This window comes from Moschus berezovskii, chromosome 2, assembly GCF_049115385.1.
Source record: "Moschus berezovskii isolate FMDL1 chromosome 2, NW_MosBer_1.0, whole genome shotgun sequence".
NCBI lineage: Eukaryota > Metazoa > Chordata > Mammalia > Artiodactyla > Moschidae > Moschus > Moschus berezovskii.
The window spans coordinates 125,003,685-125,023,319 of NC_142461.1; the positions used below are offsets into that span (position 1 = coordinate 125,003,685).

At 39.7% G+C, this 19,635-nt stretch overlaps 1 protein-coding gene across 1 annotated transcript in view; it reads right to left on the reverse strand.

The window, feature by feature from the left end:
- The window catches only part of PDE1A (phosphodiesterase 1A), a 307,778-nt gene that overhangs the window by 50,622 nt on the left and 237,521 nt on the right, over nt 1–19,635 (reverse strand). Inside the window, exons 9-11 of the mRNA XM_055397831.2 lie at nt 16,304–16,405; nt 16,075–16,195; nt 1,371–1,452 (exon numbers count right to left, since the gene is read on the reverse strand). Of these exons, the coding sequence (XP_055253806.1) occupies nt 1,371–1,452; nt 16,075–16,195; nt 16,304–16,405 (305 nt within the window). The remainder of the gene's footprint in view (nt 1–1,370; nt 1,453–16,074; nt 16,196–16,303; nt 16,406–19,635) is intronic.

Genomic DNA, 19,635 nt, shown 5'->3' on the forward strand with positions numbered 1-19,635 from the left:
AAAGTATACATCAAACTAGAAAATGACACACACAGAGAATGGGGCATGGTCCTCTAGGGAGCATTTACTATCTGTGTTTAGGTGGAGAAGAAGACAAGCTCTGTGTCCATTCAACACCCAAGGGCCCAGGAGAAGTGCGGTGCTGGAAATCAAATGTTTGTTGCCTTAAACAAAACTGGGAGCAACAGACCATCATCTGAATATAAGAGAACACTGTAGGTATGCTTTTTAAATGACAGTGTCCTGGGAAATATCTACATTTAAAAAATATCCTATTCATCTGAAACTTGGATAAAGTAATTCCCATTTCAAATAATTGGATTCACCATAGTATATATTAAGGTACATTTTTAATTCAAAAAACTTCAGTAGTTTTGTGTTTTAATTGATGACTTCTAGTTAAGTCAATGTTAACTGACCACCAGGGTGTTCTTTCAAGTTTTGTCTATGGTTTTAAATGCTTGGGATCTAGAGACTGTCAAATGAGTCAACTTTACTAACATGGCAGCAATTACAGTACAGCAACAAGCCTCAGAAACTTAATTTTTCTCAGTCTGCCCACAGAGGCCCTTAACCTGCCATATTCATACCTTGTAAATGATGAGAGGCACCTGTGTTATGACAGCTAGGAAAACAGTTATTGGAACATGGGTAGGAAGGGGGAAAGGTGAGAGCAAGAAGCTTTCTGACAGGTGATCACCACTTTGGAGGAGGTGGTGCAGGACCAACTACAGAGGTATGGCGGTGATTCTTTCATTTATTGGTCATATATGCCAGACATGAAGATGCTGGCCCAGGGAATACCATTTTAATATATTAACAATAACAATAATATGTTTTAATCATGGGCTGGATTTGAAGTTGCCAACATAAACAAAAATGAAAAGAATAAATAAGGTTGGGAGCAATATCATTTTACAAATTTCCTGTTGTTGGTTTCCCTAACATATTCATATCCTAAGAATTTTTTCACAAAAGAAGATGAGCTAGTACATTAGGCATATTATTCTAATTTAGTGACAACAGAACGGATACATTAATATTTTCTTTGGATTATTCCATATATAAAGAATTAAATTACATAAAATAATCAGCAACAAAACAACAACAAAATGCTGTCTCTTGCACAGAAAGAGAAGAAAGCTCTGTATTTTATAAAAGGATTACAAAGAGAATAACAATTATTTACTGTTGATTCATTTTGTGAGAAAGTTTCAAAATTCCTACCATTCACCTCCATATAGATCAGTCTAACGATTAAATTTATCATGCATATGGAGTAGATTTTCATGAGTGAACAACATTGTGTATCCATTTGAAAACTAACAGGCACACACTTGCTCTCCATGACCATCAATTCTCAGTATTACCTATTTGGGACTGGGCCACCATCGTTGACTTCCGATCGCAAAGCGGGGAAAATGGAAGCCCTAATTCAGCTTCTTTATCTCCCTACAGAAAGAAAAGCCCTTTAGTACAGACTCAGTGTGGAGAAACTAAGATAATAACAGCTTAGATAAAAAGCCTTAAAAAGTTGCATATTTTATTTCTTAATTGACTTTGTGTATTTATTATAAAACCAAAAGCTGTTATTCAACTTCACATAACTTTACTGAGTTGGTCTCCTTTTGGGGTTGTGTTGTATAAGGCACACATTGCAGAAGTAAAATAACATGAACATTTTCAGCACCTGGAGACTCTGCATTGGTATTCTAGAGATATAAACCTTTGTTCTTCGGAATTTTCTAAAGTCACCATAAACTAATTACCTTGGTATGTTATTTGACATTTGATAATCTAGCTCATGAATTTTCTGCTTTTTTCCCCAATGCCAAATAACATCAGCAGATCTTCAGTATCAATAATTCATGATTGGATTTAAACTTACAAGGGACCTCCTTGGCTCAGCAGTAAAGAATCCGCCTGTAATATGCAAGACCCAGGTTCGATCCCTGGGTCAGGAAGATCCCCTGGAGTGGGGCATGGAAACCCACTCTAGTACTCTTGCCTAGAGAATCCCATGGACAGAGGAGCCTGGCAGGTTGCAGTCCATAGGGTCGCACAGAGTAGGGCATGACTGATGCTAAAGCTGAAACCCCAATACTTTGGCCACCTCATGGGATGAGTTGACTCACTGGAAAAGACTCTGATGCTGGGAGGGATTGGGGGTGGGAGGAGACGGGGACGACAGAGAATGAGATGGCTGGATGGCATCACCGACTCGATGGACATGAGTTTGAGTGAACTCCGGGAGTTGGTGATGGACAGGGCGGCCTGGCGTGCTGTGATTCATGGGGTCACGACACGACTGAGCAACTGAACTGAACTGAACTGAAAGCGAATAAGCAGCAACAGCTTGGTGGTCTAGTGGCTAAGGCACCACACTCCCAAGGCAGAGGGCCTGTGTTTGATTCCTGCTCAGGGAACTGGATCCCAATACTGTATCTAAGAAGTCATATGCTGCAACTAAGACCCAGTACAGTCAAATAAATAAAATTAAACACTTAAAAAAAAAAGTGTATGAGCATTTTGAAAGATCTTTCTACCTATAAGCCAAGTTTTATTGAAACTCCCACAGCAAGTAATGAGGAACATATTCAATATTCTCACATTCTGTTTGCATGTGAGTAAAAATCACTCCGGAGAAGGCAATGGCAAGCCACTCCAGTACTCTTGCCTAGAAAATCACATGGACAGAGGAGCCTGGTGGGCTGCAGTCCATGGGGTCGCTACTAGTCGGACACGACTGAGCGACTTCACTTTCACTTTTCACTTTCACACATTGGAGAAGGAAATGGCAACCCACTCCAGTGTTCTTGCCTGGAGAATCCCAGGAATGGCGGAGCCTGGTTGGCTGCCATCTATGGGGTCGCACAGAGTTGGACACGACTGAAGCGACTTAGCAGCAGCAGCAAAAATCACTCAGTCGTGTCTGACTCTTTGCGACCCCAAGGACTATACAGTCTATGGAATTCTCCAGGCCAGAATACTGGGTGGGTAGCCTTTCCCTTCTCCAGGGGATCTTCCAAACCCAGGGATCAAACCCAGGTCTCCTATATTGCAGGCAGATTCTTTATCAACTGAGCTACTGTTTGCATAAATCTTATTTTAATGTAGTCTTATCAGAGAAAATTGAAATATCAATGATTTTTTTACTATTTGATCTTATCAATTGTAGATTAATTGAGCACAAATATTGAAGAATTCCATTTTTGTTGGACTAAATATCACAAGAGATAATAGATTTAAAGGTGGCTACTATGAACAAAACTTCTTTACTATGATAGCGTGACTGAATGCTCAGTTGCTTAGTCATGTCAGACTCTTTGTGACCCCATGGACTGTAGCCTGCCAAGCTCCTCTGGCCTTGATATTTTCCAGGCAAGAATACTAGAGTGGGTTGCCATGTCCTCCTCCAGGGCATCTTCCCAACTCAGGGACAGAACCTGCATTTCTTGTGTCTCCTGCATTGGCAGGTGGATACTTTACCACTAGTGCCAGGGAAGCCCTTAATTATGATAAGCTTTATCAAACATTGGCTCTTTGCATTCAAGGAGATTTGAAAGAAGAGAGAGGATACTTCAAGAGTATCCTCTCGAAGAGGGGAAAGGACAGATGGAACTCTCCAGTCAAGAACACTGAGGTGGGTTGCCATGTCATCCTCCAGGGGATTTTCCCAACCCAAGGATAGAACCTGGGTCTCTGACATTGCAGGTGGATTCTTTATCATCTGAGCCACCAGGAAGCCCCATAAGACCACTATTAGGACATATGATCTGGTCCTAAGATCAGGGGACAAAAGGGAGTGGACAGAGCCCATGTTATAAGGCAACACCTATCTGAGAACTTCAGTTTCCTTTGTCTGCTTTCTCTAACATCTTTTCATCACGATCTTTACATTATGTCAGTGTGTGGCTTTAAAGTTTTTACTGATGATATTTTCAGGTGCAATTCCTTTAAACCATGCCTCTGATTACGAGGGGCAGAAAGTTCAAAATCAGAATTGCTTGGGAAGATCTAGAAACAGTCACCAAAGAATTAGTAGGCCAAGTAGCTACAGACAGGAATGTTTCACTATGTCACAACTTACAGAAAACAGAGAAAGAATTTCTGTGACCACTCCCAGCAAACTTCATCTATCTAATAGAATTATCCTGATGTTATCTAAGATAATTTACATGAGTTTAAGGATACTACCTAATATATAGTCATTAGTCAGTAAATACTAACTAACAAATATCAGAGATGGTAAGATAGCATCACTGACTCAATGGACATGAGTTTAAGCAAACTTCATTAAGATACTGGAGGGCAGAGGAACCTGGGTGCTGTAGTCCATGGGGTCACAAAGGGTTGGACATGACTTAGCAACTGAACAACAACAACAAAAATCATAATTCATAATAGCAAAAGCACCTGCAAATTAGAGGTATTTATGGTGTGTGATGTCTCTGCTTTCTAATAAGCTATCTAGGTTGGTCATAACTTTCCTTCCAAGGAGTAAGCATCTTTTAATTTCATGGCTGCAATCAGCATCTGCAGTGATTTTGGAGCCCCAGAAATAAAGCCTGACACTGTTTCCACTGTTTCCCCATCTATTTCCCATGAAGTGATGGGACCAGATGCCATGATCTAGTTTACTGATTGTTGAGCTTTAAGCCAACTTTTCACTTTCCTTTTTCACTTTCATCAAGAGGCTTTTTAGTTTCTCTTCACTTTCTGCCATAAAGGTGGTGTCATCTGCATATCTGAGGTGATTGATATTTCTCCTGGCAATCTTGATTCCAGCTTGTGCTTCTTCCAGCCCAATGTTCCTCATGATGTACTCTGCATAAAAGTTAAATAATCAGGGTGACAATATACAGCCTTGTCGTACTCCTTTTCCTATTTGGAACCAGTCTGTTGTTCCATGTCCAGTTTTAACTGTTGCTTCCTGACCTGCATATAGGTTTCTCAAGAGGCAGGTCAGGTGGTCTGGTATTCCCATCTCTTTCAGAATTTTCCACAATTTATTGTGATCCGCATAAAGGCTTTGGCATAGTCAATAAAGCAGAAATAGATGTTTTTCTGGAATTCTCTTGCTTTTTCCATGATCCAGCGGATGTTGGCAATTTGATCTCTGGTTCCTCTGCCTTTTCTAAAACCAGCTTGAACATCTCAAATTTCACGGTTCATGTATTGCTGAAGCCTGGCTTGGAGAATTTTGAGCATGATTTTACTAGTGTGTGAAAGCAGAGACATTACTTTGCCAACAAAGGTCCATCTAGTCAAGGCTAGTTTTTCCAGTGGTCATGTATGGATGTGAGAGTTGGATCGTGAAGAAAGTTAATTGCCGAAGAATTGATGCTTTTGAACTATGGTGCTGGAGAAGACTCTTGAGAGTCCTTTGGACTACAAGGAGATCCAACTAGTCCATTCTAAAGGAGATCAGTCCTGGTTGTTCATTGGAAGGACTGATGCTAAAGCTGAAACTCCAATACTTTGGCCACTTCATGCGAAGTGTTGACTCACTGGAAAAGACTCTGATGCTGGGAGGGATTGGGGGCAGGAGGAGAAGGGGACGACAGAGAATGAGATGACTGGATGACATCACCGACTCGATGGACCTAGTTTAAGTGAACTCTGTTAGTTGGTGATGGACAGGGAGGCCTGGTGTGCTGTGATTCATCGGGTTGCAAAGAGTTGGTCATGACTGAGCGACTGAACTGAGCTGAAATGATAGTGTGTGATGCATATGCAGGTCAAGAAGCAACAGTTAGAACTGAACATGGAACAACAGACTGGTTCCAAATAGGAAAAGGAGTACGTCAAGGTTGTATACTGTCACCCTGCTTATTTAACTTCTATGCAGAGTACATCATGAGAAACGTTGGGCTGGAAGAAGCACAAGCTGGAATCAAGATTGCCGGGAGAAATATCAATAACCACAGATATGCAGACGACACCACCCTTATGGCAGAAAATTAAGAAGAACTAAAGAGCCTCTTGATGAAAGTGAAAGAGGAGAGTGAAAAGTTGGCTTAAAGCTCAACATTCAGAAAACTAAGATCATGGATCATGGCTTCCAGTCCCATCACTTCATGGCAAATAGATGGGGAAACAGTGGAAACAGAGGCTGACTCTATTTTTCTGGGCTCCAAAATTATGGCAGATGGTGATTGCAGCCATGAAATTAAAAGACACTTACTCCTTGGAAGGAAAGTTATGACCAAACTAGACAGCATATTCAAAAGCAGAGACATTACTTTGCCAACAAAGGTCCATCTGAGTCAAGGCTATGGTTTTTCCAGTGGTCATGTATGGGTGTGAGAGTTGGACTATAAAGAAAGCTGAGTGCCGAAGAATTGATGCTTTTGAACTGTGGTGCTGGAGAAGACTCTTGAGAGTCCCTTGGACCCAAGGAGATCCAACCAGTCCATCCTAAAGGAGATCAGTCCAGGGTGTTCATTGGAAGGACTGATGTTGAAGCTGAAACTCCAATACTTTGGCCACCTGACGCGAAGAGCTAACTCATTGGAAAAGACCCTGATGCTGGGAAAGATTGAGGGCAGGAGGAGAAGGGGACAACAGAGGATGAGATGCTTGGATTGCATCACTGACTCGATGGCCATGGGTTTGGGTGGACTCCGGGAGTCGGTGATGGACAGAAAGGCCTGGCATGCTGCAGTTCATGGGGTCGCAAAGAGTCGGACACAACTGAGCAACTGAACTGAACTGAACTGATGCATATCTTGGATGATGTTAAATTACAAGAAAAAGGATTAGTACTTGATTTACCTGGACTGGGGCATTGGCTTTCCCTTTCTATTTCCTAGATGGAATTGACATAACAGGAATTCTGTTTCTGAAACATTAATTTGTAGGCAGCATGGGGTGACTTGGGATAAGTTAAGATGAGGCTTGTGCTTCAAACCTGAATGAAAGGGAGACTTTGGGACTACACATAGAAATAAGACAACCTGTATGAGGGCTTGATTGAAAGACTATTATGAATTTTATTTTAACATTTTGAGAACAACGTAAAAGAATAATATCATTAATAGCTTGTTAAATAAAATGACATTACTACTATTAAAATAGAAATAAAGATACTTATATGCTCCATGGGAAATGCAATATTGGAAATTCCTAATTGACATATGCAAAGATGACTAATTGCTCTTATTTGTTGCAGTGTTGGTGATATTTTAAAAGATGCAGATTTATAGCATTTAAATTCCTTGACATGAAAATGATCATTTGGGCCTTAAAAAGGCTTGTGATGATTTATTTTCCACGAACTAAATTTCATAAAATGCTGGATGCTAAAATTTTCATATGGGACTTAGGCATTTGACAAATGTATGCAGTGTTGATCTTCCTACAGATGAAGTAGGAGATTTTATATTATACTTGCATCTTGTACTGCACAATTGATTTAGAATATTAAACTTCCACTGCTAAACTCATTGAATGCTAAGGTGACTTAATTATTTATTTATAAATATTTCAAAGTGTTATTTATTCTTTAGGGTGAATAAAGGCTATGAGCACAAGATTAGTAGGGAGCCCTGTAGCCAGACTCTGAGGGAACCAGGAACCCTAGAGGACAAGGGAGACTCCTAAGGGAAAGGGAAAGATATGTAAAGAGAGAGTCAGGATCCCTGAAGATGAGTTTGACAAACTTAACAATTTTCTTATTCTGTCCCTGAATAGGGAATATTTACTTTTCATCAAAGTGAAATCCGGGTCAAAAGCAATAGACACTGTGTAAGTCAACTGGTTTATATATTTTGGGGGGTTGTGCTTCAATTTGAGGATGCTAACCATAGGAGGCCAAAAAAATACTTTTAAAAATAAAAAAACTTACTGAATACACGTATATTCTGATGCATTGAATCAGATAAGTGACTGATGCAAAATTTTAGATCCCTAGATCATTAAAATCCTAAAAGATAATGCTGTTAAAGTGTTGCACTCAATAGATCAGGAAATTTGGAAATATCAGCAGTGGCCAAAAGGCTAGAAAAGGTCAATTTTCATAAAGCGATGGGAATATTAGTCCACCTTACTTGCTTCGTGAGAAACCTGTATGTAGAAGCAACAGAACTTGATATGGAACAATGGAGAGGTTCAAACTTAGGAAAGGAGTATAAAAAGGCTATATGTTGTCACCTTGCATATTTAACTTAGATGCAGAGTGTATATGTATGTGATCAGTCATGTCTGACTTTTTGTGACGCTATGGACTGTAGCCTGCCAGATTCCTCTGTCCATGGAATTTTCCAGCAGGAGTATTGGATTGGGTTTCCATGCCCTCCCCCAGGGGATCTTTCTGACCCAGGGACTGAACTAGCATCTCTTGCATTAGCAGGCAGTTTCTTTACCCCTGTGCTACCTGGGAAGCCTTAGGTGTGCAGAGCATATCATACAAAATGCCAAACTGGATGAATCACAAGCTGGAATCAAGATTTCTGGGAGAAATATCAACAACCTCAGATATACATATTATACCTGGGGGCGGGAGGAGAAGGGGACGACGGAGAATGAGATGGCTGGATGGCATCACCGATTCTGTGGACATGAGTTTGAGTGAACTCCGGGAGTTGGTGATGGACAGGGAGGCCTGGCGTGCTGTGATTCATGGGGTCGCGGAGAGTCGGACACGACTGAGCGACTGAACTGAACTGAATGGCAGAAAATGAAGAGAAATTAAAGAACCTCCTGATAAGGGTGAGAGAGGAGAGTGAAAAAGCTGGTTTAAAACTCAGCATTAAAAAAACTAAGATCACAGCACCTGGTCCCATCACTTCATGGCAAATAGAAGGGGAAAAAGTGGAAATAGTGACCGATTTTATTTTCTTGGACTCCAAAATTACTGCAAACAGTGACTGGAGTCATGAAATTAAAAGATGCTCCCTCCTTGGAAGGAAAGTTATCATAAACCAAGACAGCATATTCAAAAACATAGATATCACTTTGCTGACAAAGGTCTATATAGTCAAAGTTATGGTTTTTCTAGTAGACATGTGCTGATGTAGACTTGCACCATAAAGAAGGCTGAGCACTGAAGAATTGATGCTTTTGAACTGTGGTACTGGAGAAGACTCTTGAGAGTCCCTTGGACAGCAAGGAGATCAAATCAATCATTCCAAAGGAAATCAGTCCCAAATATTCATTGGAGGGACTAATGCTGAAACTCCAAATTTTGGCTACTTGATGTAAGCCTTTGACTGTGTGGATCACAATAAACTGTGGAAAATTCTGAAAGAGATGGGAATACCAGACCACCTGACCTGCCTCTTGAGAAACCTATATGCGAGTCAGGAAGCAACAGTTAGAACTGGACATGGAACAACAGACTGGTTCCAAATAGGAAAAGGAGTATGTCAAGGCTGTATATTGTCACCCTGCTTATTTAACTTCTATGTAGAGTACATCATGAGGAACGCTGGGCTGGAAGAAGCACAAGCTGGAATCAAGATTGCCAGGAGAAATATCAATAACCTCAGATATGCAGATGACACCACCCTTATGGCAGAAAATTAAGAAGAACTAAAGAGCCTCTTGATGAAAGTAAAAGAGGAGAGTGAAAAGCTGGCTTAAAGCTCAACATTCAGAAAACAAAGATCATGGCATCTGGTCCCATCACTTCATGGGAAATAGATGGGAAACAGTGGAAACAGTGGCTGACTTTATTTTTCTGGGCTCCAAAATCACTGCAGATGGTGATTGCAGCCACGAAATTAAAAGACGCTTACTCCTCGGAAGGAAAGTTCTGACCAATCTAGACAGCATATTCAAAAGCAGAGACATTACTTTGCCAACAAAGGTCCGTCTAGTCAAGGCTATGGTTTTTCCAGTGGTCATGTATGGATGTAAGAGTTAGACTATAAAGAAGGCTGAGCGCCAAAGAATTGATGCTTTTGAACTGTGGTGTTGGAGAAGACTCTTGCGAGTTCCTTGGACTGCAAGGAGATCCAACCAGTCCATCCTTAGATCAGTCCTGGGTGTTCATTGGAAGGACTGATGTTGAAGCTGAAACTCCAACACTTTGGCCACCTGATGCAAAAATCTGACTTACTGGAAAAGACCGTGATGCTGGGAAAGATTGAGGGCAGTAGGAGAAGGGGCCGACAGAGGATGAGATGGTTGGATGGCAACACCGACTCAATGGACATGGGTTTGGGTGGACTCTGGGAGTTGGTGATGGACAGGGTGGCCTGGCATGTTGCCGTTCATGGTGTCGCAAATAATCGGACATGACTGAGCGACTGAACTGAACTGAGAGCAAAGCAAGCATTGCAATAAAGTGAGCTACGAGTTTTTTTGTTTCCCAGGGTATATAATAGTTATGTTTATACCATTCTGTAGTCTAATGTAGTCTAACAAGTATGTACTTACATATGCCTAAAAAAGCAATACACTTAGCTTAATTAAAAAATTTTGATAGAAATTTTAGCCATCATCTGAGTCTTCTGTGAATTGTAATCTTTTTGTTAGTGGTGGGTTTTGAGTACTGATGCCTGCTTACTGATCAGGGTGGTAGTTGCTAAAGGTTGGGGTGACTGTGTCATTTCTTAAAATAAGAACGCAATGAATATGGCACATCAGTTGACTCTTCCTTTCTTGAATGGTATCTATGTAACATGTGGTGTTGTTTGACAGCATTTTACCCATAGCAGAATTCTTTCAAAATTGAAGTCAACCCGCTCAAACTCTGCTACTGCTTTATCAACTAAGTTTATGTAATATTCTAAATCCTCTCTTGTCATTTCAACAATTTTTACAGCATCTTCACCATGAATAGTTTCCATATCAAGAAATCACGTGTTTTGCTCATCCATCAGAAGCAACTCCTCATGAATTAAATTCTTATTATGATATTGCCGCAATTCAATCACATTTTCAGGCTTCACATCTAATTCTAACTTTCCTGTTATTTCCACATCTATAGTTACTTCCTCCACTGAAGACTTGAACTCCTCCAAATCATCCCAGAGGGTTAGGATCAACTTTTATTAAACTCTTGTTAATGTCAATATCTTGACTTTTTACATGAATAACGAATGTTCTTAATGACATCTGGAATGGTGAATTCTTTCCAGAAGATTTTCAATTGCTTTGCTCAGATCCATCAGAGGAATCACTATCTATGGCAGATATAGTTTTATGAAATGTAATTCTTACATAATAAGACTTGAAAGTGGAAATTATTCCTTGATCCATGGCTGCAGAATGGATGTTGTGTTAACAGGCATGAAAACAACATTATCTTGTACATCTCTATCAAAGCTCTCAGATAACTGGTGCATTGCCAATGAACAGTAATAATTTAAAAGGAATATTTTCCTGAGCAATGGGTCTCAACAATGGCCTTAAAATATTCAGTAAAGCGTATTGTCAACAGATGTGCTGTCATTCAGGCTTTCTTGTTCCGTTTATAGCATACAGGTAGAACAAACTTAGCATAATTCTTAAGGGTTTCCCTGGTGGCTCAGATGGTAAAGAGGCTGCCTGCAATTTGGGAGACCCAGGTTTGATACCTAGGTTGGGAAGATCCCCTGGAAAAGGAAATGACTACCCACTCCAGTATTCTTGCCTGAAAAATCCCATGGATGGAGGAGCCTGGCAGGTTACAGTCCATGGGGTTGCAAAGAGTTGGATACGACTGAACGATTGACACTAAGGGCCCTAAGGATTTTCAGAACAGTAAATGAGCAATGGCTTCAACTTTAAGTCACCGGTTGCATTAGCCCCTAACAAGTGAGTCAGCCTTTGAAGCTTTGAAGCCAGTCATGTACTTCCTCTTTAGCTATGAAAGTCCTAGATGGCATAATCTTCCCACAGAAAGCTGTTTCCCTACATCGAAAATCTGTTGTTTAGGGAAGCAACCTTCCTAATTGTTTTATTTAGACCTTCTGGGTATCTTGAAGCACTTACTGCTTCACTTTACACTTTTATGTCATAGAGATGGCTTCTTTCCTTTACCCTCAGGAACCAGCCTTTGCTAGCTTCAAGCGTTTCTTCCCTAGCTTTCTCCCCTCTCTCAGCCTTCATAGATTTGAAGACAGTTAGAGCCTTACTCTGGATTAGGCTTTGGCTTAGGGAATGCTGTGGCATTTTTGATCTAACTTGACCACTAAAACTTTCTCTATATCAGTAATAAAACTACTTTGCTTTCTCATCATTCATGTGTTCACTGCAGTAGCACTTTTAATTTTCTTCAAGAACTTTTTATTTGCATCCACAACTTGGCTAATCTGCAAAAGAGGCTCAGCTTTCAGCTCATCTCAGCTTCTGATGTTCCTTTTCTATTAAGCTGGGGCTTCCCAGGTGGCTCAGATGGTAAAGAATCTTCCTGTAGTACAGGAGACCTGGGTTCAATCCCTGGGTTGGGAAGAACCCCTGGAGAAGGGAATCTCTAGTATTCTTGCCTGGAGAATTCCATGGACAAAGGAGCCTGCCAGGCTATCGTCCATGGCGTTGCAAAGAGTCGGACATGACTGAGTGACTAACACATACATTCTACTAAGCTTAATCATTTCTAGCTTTTGATTTAAAGTGAGAGATGTGCAACTCTTACCTTCCCATTAACACTTTGAGGCCATTATAGGATTGTTAATTTGTCTCATTTCAATATTGTCCTGTCTTAGGGAATAGGGAAGCCCAAGGAGAAGGAGAAAGACAGGGGACTGGCCAACTAGTCAGGGAGTGGTCAGAACACAAACAACATTTATCAATTAATATCACCTTCTTGCATAGGAGTGGTCTGTGGCACCCCAAAACGATTACAATAGTAACATCAAAGGTCACTGATCATATAACACATATAACAAATACATATAATAATAATACATATAGTAACAGTGAAAAATATATAACAAATACATTGTTATATTTAGCTGCTGAGTTATTGCTTAGTCACTGAGTCGTGTCTGGCTCTTTTGCGACCCCACGGACTGTAGCCTGCCAGGCTCCATCTGTCCATGAGATTTCCCAGGCAAGAATCTTGGAGTGGGTTGCCATTTCCTTGTCCAGGGGATCTTTCCAACCCAGGGATCAAGACTCTATCTCCTGCATTGGCAGGAGAGTTTTTTTTAACCATTGATCCACCAGAGAAACCTCAACAAATATATATCCCAATAAAAAAATAAAAACATGATATACTGTGAGAATTACCAAAGTGTGACACAGAGACATGAGGTAAACAAATGCTGTCAGAAAAACGTCACTGATAAAACTTGCTATATGCAGGATTGCCACCAACTTCCAATTTGTAAAGCAAAACAAAAAAAGTAGTATCTGCAAAGTACAATAAAATGAGGCACAATAAATGAATTATGTCTGTAATTATTTTAACTCTTCCTTAACAGAGTGAAATGCTCTGACAGCTGTCAACAAGATGTCAAATCCAGTGATTTAATGGCACATTTTTCTTTTTTCATTTCTTCATTTTCTCTGAAGCCAAAACAATTTCTATAGTTTTAAAGTAATGAAAAGATTAAAAAAAGGGTGAAGTACAGATATCTTGAGAAACCTCTTTCACTGAAGAGCTTTTAATCTCAGAAGCAACGTCTGCAGCAAGCACATAGTAAGCTCCTGACCACAGGCATGAAGGGCACTCTGAGACTGAGGGTAGAATTTGAGGGATCACCAGTTCTCTAGGGAAATTTAATTGTGAAAGGAGGGGAAGATGCACTAGTTTGGCCTTCTTGAAACAACTTAAGGGAGTTAGCTCATCTAATTACTTTCCTTCATTCGTTCTAAAAAATGGGCCCTTATACATGCATCACAACCAGAGTCCACGCACCACTAGAAAAGATTCCACACGACACAGGGAAGATCCCACATGCGGCAACTAAGGCCTAGCCCCCTCAAATAAATACATAAAAATAAAACAACTGTGTGAGTCATGGCTGAGACCCCATAGATTGCTTCAGGATGGAGCTGGTCACCAGAGAGAAGAACCACATGATTACAGGCCTGGAATACTGGGGCAGCCTGCCCTCCTGGTATGAAAGGAGGGCGGGAAATTGACTTCCATTATATTGGCCAATGATTTAATCAATCATGCCTATGAAATGAACCCCCCATAAAAACTCCTGACCCCAAGGCTGAGCAGCGCATGTTGGTTGGTGAACACACTGTACTGGGAAGGTGGCATACCCTGTCTCTATGGGGAGAGAGCGTGGAAGCTCCATGTCTGGGGCCCTTCCAAACCCTGCCCTTTAAACATCTTTACTTGGCTGTTCTGAGTTGTATTCTTTATAACAAAATTATAATTGTAAGTGTAGAAATTTCCTGAGTTACTTGACTCACTATACTCTAGAACCCCAAGTGGGAGGAGACACAGAAGGGGGACACATAGAGGAAAAAACACGTATACATGTTGTAGAGAGCACTGGTCATTCTCCGTGTTGATGAAATAAAAATTCACATTTTAAGGCAATACAAGGAAAATTTAAACATAATTTTTTGCTCTGCTCATTTTAAAGATGAATTTTTCTCCTTCTGGCACCAGCCATGTCACTCCTTAGAAAATAACATAACTTTTTCAGTGTCACACGGAGTCAAGATGACCCACTGCTTGCTTTGTATGTGCAGCCATCTTTGATGAAATTTATGTACAATGCCAATACATCATTTCCCGTAAAGACAGTGATTGGTGCAAAACAGACTGGTCAGGTGAGCTGGGGAGATATGGACCATACCTAACGGCAGTTCTTAAGTACTCACTTATAAACTTATTAATGTTACTAGCTCTATCATTTGTATTCTGTTGATTTTTCATGATTATCATTCCTTGTATTACCAAATGTGTGGCTGAGACTCAAATAAGATGAATGATTAGGCAGCTTGAAACAATTGATCAAATACATAGTTCTATAGGATCAATGATTATAAAAGTGTAACTCTAGGTATGGGAAGAAGCAACAAGATGAAACCATTTCCTGAACTATAACAGAATAGTATGACAAGTGTTCCAGAATTTTTTGGCCACTGTTAATGGATACAGTACAGTAATAGTATATTGAGTGGGTTATCAATGAAACACTTGCCTCACATGGGAATGAGCATTCCTAGCACCATGGGACAAACTGGTCATGAAATGTCTCCTGAATCTTGGTCAAAATTAGGACCTAACGGGAAGGGATTGTAAAATAAAGAATATTGCCCACCATCCAGTCCTACAAGAAGTCATTAGCCACTGCAGTTGCTGATTTATAACACACACTGAAAGGAATTCAGAGTGAAGAGTAGAACGAGGGCTTTGTGCTAGGGAAATGAATGGAACTGGCCCCTAGACAGTTAAATATTTTCAGCAGAAATTTCTTATGAACCTGGATTCTCGTATCTTTCCATACTTAGAAAAGTATAACTAAGATGTCTGTTCCTAGTGACTAGCAGCAACTTTCTGTGGAGACATGTATTGATTACATGCACCCCTCTTGCCAAAATCACATGTATACTGTCTTCCCCCTTTACCTCTTCAGAACAGCTCTCAGAACACTCTGAGAGACCTTCCTAGATTTTAATTCTCAGTTTGACTCAAATAAAATTTTCCATTTCTCGCTTATATTGGCTATTGATTAATTTTTTGTTGACAATATACAGGCTTGTTTTTTCACAAAACAATAGCTTCTTGCAGTTAGGCACATGTTCACCCAGCTAAAAGCTATATTTCTCAGCTATCCTTGCAACTATGCATGTGTAAGTAAATTCCAAACAAAAATACATCCTCCCTTTCCCTTTTTATGATGAAAGCTATTTTCTGTCTTTGAAAACTCTTTTACCTAGCATTTTACCTTTTAATAGCAGATAACATCTCTAATCTGTTCATTTCTTTCTCTCTTAGCTTGACATCTAAGATCCAAGACTTGACCCTCTTTAAAACATGTATAATACTACATAGGATTATTTAATACGTTTATCTGAGAGCTTAATAAATTCTGCCTGAGTCCCAAGAATGTGGTGTGGCCAGTTGGTAATATCACGTCACAAGATCTGGATTCTGTATAGAAAAGATGTATGTTAATATGCACAGCCACTATTTCCAAAAGCATTTGCACAGACACAGTGTGAAAGAGGCACCTGTAGGAAAAACTCCTCCATTAGGGCCATAGTCCATCGGTGGTGCAGCTTCCAGGATTTGGCTGGGTGACTGATGTCTGCCGCATGGAGAATCAGGGACATGGTTTTGGGTTTGTCAAGCCTGTCAAAACAAGCGCATGCTCAAATTATCAGAACAAAGTAACCAACTATAGTCTTTTCCAAGTCTAAGCCCACAGATCTTTAATATGAAAACAAAATTATAACCTACCCTTCAGGTTGCTGCAAACTATTTCTTATATTTTTAATTTGCTGGAAGTGACCCGACATGTCTGTAGACAAAACCATTTCAATCACTAGGTTCCGAAGATCCCTGTGGAGTCATCAAAAGAAGAAAAGTTTGGCCTTTTTTCTTTGTTCTCAAGTGAAATATTTAATATTAAGAATTACATTTTATTTTTTCTAATGGTATGAGCAGAAAAGATGCTATAGTTTTAAATACAAGAGAGCTTATAGAAGTTTGGCTTTAGGATGTCGCCAGGAGAGCAATCTGTGAATGATGCTATGTAACATCTCCTTTTAAAGAACTGGATGCTTTCCCGCCCATATACACAACCCTTCCCCACTCATACTTTCTAAATATTACTTCTAGAAATAATTAATATCAGAAGGATCCTAGCCAATTTTAGATAAAAACCACTCTAAAGGCAGAATTTACTATTAACAAAATTACCACCATTATTCAATATTTATTCAATCCAGACAGTGTTTCAAGTGCTTTTTATGTGAGGGGCACTATTATTTCCAACCCAAGAGGACTGAGTTGTTTGCCCAGTCACACAGCTAGTATATAGCAGAGATAAGACTCAACCGCAAGGGTAGTACTACCAAAGCTGACAGCTGGACCACTCCGTTGCACCAAGTTTCCATCATAAGAATGCCAGGAAATCAAGACTACAAGTGACTGGGAATTCTCCGTTTAAGCTCTGGGGACCTTGATCCTACATATCATAGACAGAGCTATTGGTACTGTTGAAATTGTAACCAAGACACTGTAAATATGATGACCATATCACAAAGCCAATGCGTGAATAAATCATTCTCACACGAAGCAGGAGATGAGTAACCCCAGCAAAGCCTTGCGTGTTCTACAATTCATTGCTTGCTCAGTGCAGATAGGTAAAAAAGTCACTTATGCTGGAAATCATCTTCTATTTTTATTCTGTGGCCAGTAGAGTAAGCTAAATTACAAGTGTATGGCAAACTTGAATTATGATCTTGTGTCAAAGATGTTTTACCTAAAGTTGGTATGATTGAATGATTTGTTTTAAAAACAATACATATTGGAGATTCTTGCTGAAAATTAAGAATGCTCAATTCATCTGGGTTTTTAGATGGGAGCAATGAGAAAACAATACTCTGATTACTCACTGCTCATGATATTGGATAGCCTGCTTAGAATATACTTTTACCCAAATATTAAGGGAATGGAAGCTCTCAAAGAAGGTAATACAATTATTCAATTACATTTTTCTTCTAAATTATGAGATATCCATGCTACAATACCAACTGTACCAAAACATTCATGTTAAGTAGGAAAAATGAGAGAAAAGCTTTATGAAATCTGTAAGATTTAATAAATACATTGTAGTTGGCAGATGTAATGTGAAAAAAGAAACAACAGACCCAAAATGCATTATTTGTGCTAAACCCACATCAAACCAAGATTTAATACCTAATTTATAGTTTTAACCTCCCCTAGGAGTGAACGAAGAGTTGACTCACTGGAAAAGACTCTGATGCTGGGAAGGATTGGGGGCGGGAGGAGAAGGGGACGACAGAGAATGAGATGCCCGGCATGGACATGAGTTTGAGTGAACTCCGGGAGTTGGTGATGGACAGGGAGGCCTGGTATTCTGTGATTCATGGGGTCGTGGACAGTCGGACACGACTGAGCGACTGAACTGAACTGAACTGAGGAGTGAAAACTTAAACCAATCAAATATCTGGTCAGCATTAGGGAGGAAATCTGCCTGAAAGACCCCTATTATTCCCCAAAGAAAGGTGACTTTGCCTGAAACAATCAGATCCTTGTTAGAATAATTTTTCTTTTCTTGCCTCTTTCTACTTATAAAATTCTGCCATTTTGTACAGTTATTAGGAGCTCCTTTTTATCTGCTAAATGGGATGTTGCCCAATTTACAAATTGTTGAATAAAGTCAGTAAGATCTTTAAAATTTACTAGTTGAATTCTGTTTTGTAACAGTAATCAGTAAATGCTAGGTGTTATCAATAATCAACTAATAATACATCAATAAACTAGTTCACAAAGGAAATGTATTTTTTATAGTTTTTCTTGCCAAAATTTAAAAATTGCTGCATTTATGGTTACTAAAGTTACTTGAAGAAATAGATATGCAAACAGAAAACCTACAAGTCTTTAAAAAGCTATCCATATTTTAATTCTTGGTGAAATAGGATTAAGGATTATACTAGCAAATACATTTTTATAGCTTTTGGAAACAGCATTGGATTTATTAAATTCTACCATATCATAAATCATACATAAGTCAACTCATAAATCATGTGATATTGCTGCAGGGAGAAAGCCAATTCTGACTCCATGTTGGAACTTTCTTTGATTTGCCTTTCACTGCTTTTGTTATTATAATCATACAGAATGGCTTGCCTCAGAGAAGCTTGCCCCTCTGCCTGACTGTTAAACTAAAGTGCCTGTGTTCACAACCCTGTCCACCTGTGGATGGCGGGAAGGAAGAAATTAACACATTCCCTGCCTGAGGTCTGCCATTCTAGGACATGACTGCAATATTAATAGCCTTTTCACTTTGATTTCTCACCTCCCCTCACCTCTAATCTATAAAAAGAACCTGGCATCCAGACATCAATAAGATGGCTGTTTTGAGGTGCTAGCCTACCATCTTCTCTGTCTGCCTGCTCCCCAATTAAAGTCTCTCCCTTGCCTCAGCACCTCGTCTCTAGGATTCATTGGCCTATTGTGCTGCAAACAGAGCAAGCTTGGACCTGGTAACAATACTATGGTATTTGTTAAATAAATTTGGGAATTTCCTGGCAGTCCAGTTGTTAGGACTTGGTACGCTTATTGCCAAGGCCACAGGTTCAATCCCTCATGGGGGAACTATGATCCCATAAACTGTATGGCGTGGCCCCCCCAAAAAATTTATAAAACTGTTCAATTAGGATGTTTTGTACAGTAAGCTACTTGTTACTGTGTAAAAATATAAAATATTACAGAAGCAAACTCTTAGAATAAATAATAAAGATGTTGAAGAAAAAAGTGTAATAGAAAAATATCACACCGAAACAGCAACAGAATCAACTTAGAGAAGAAGAGGGTTAATTCGAAGGAAAAACAAAAATTAATAATGCAAATATAACCTCTGGGAAGGATAATCACTGGCGAAGAAATAAGCTAATATTCTAGATGGAAAGAGTCAATCCCTGAGACCTTAGGAACCAACTCTGCACCTGATTCTACCCTTGCCTTTCTATCTTCCACATACCCAACAGTGGTGCATTTTATGATTAGATCCTGGCCTTCCTAGGTTGGTGACCCAACTGGGC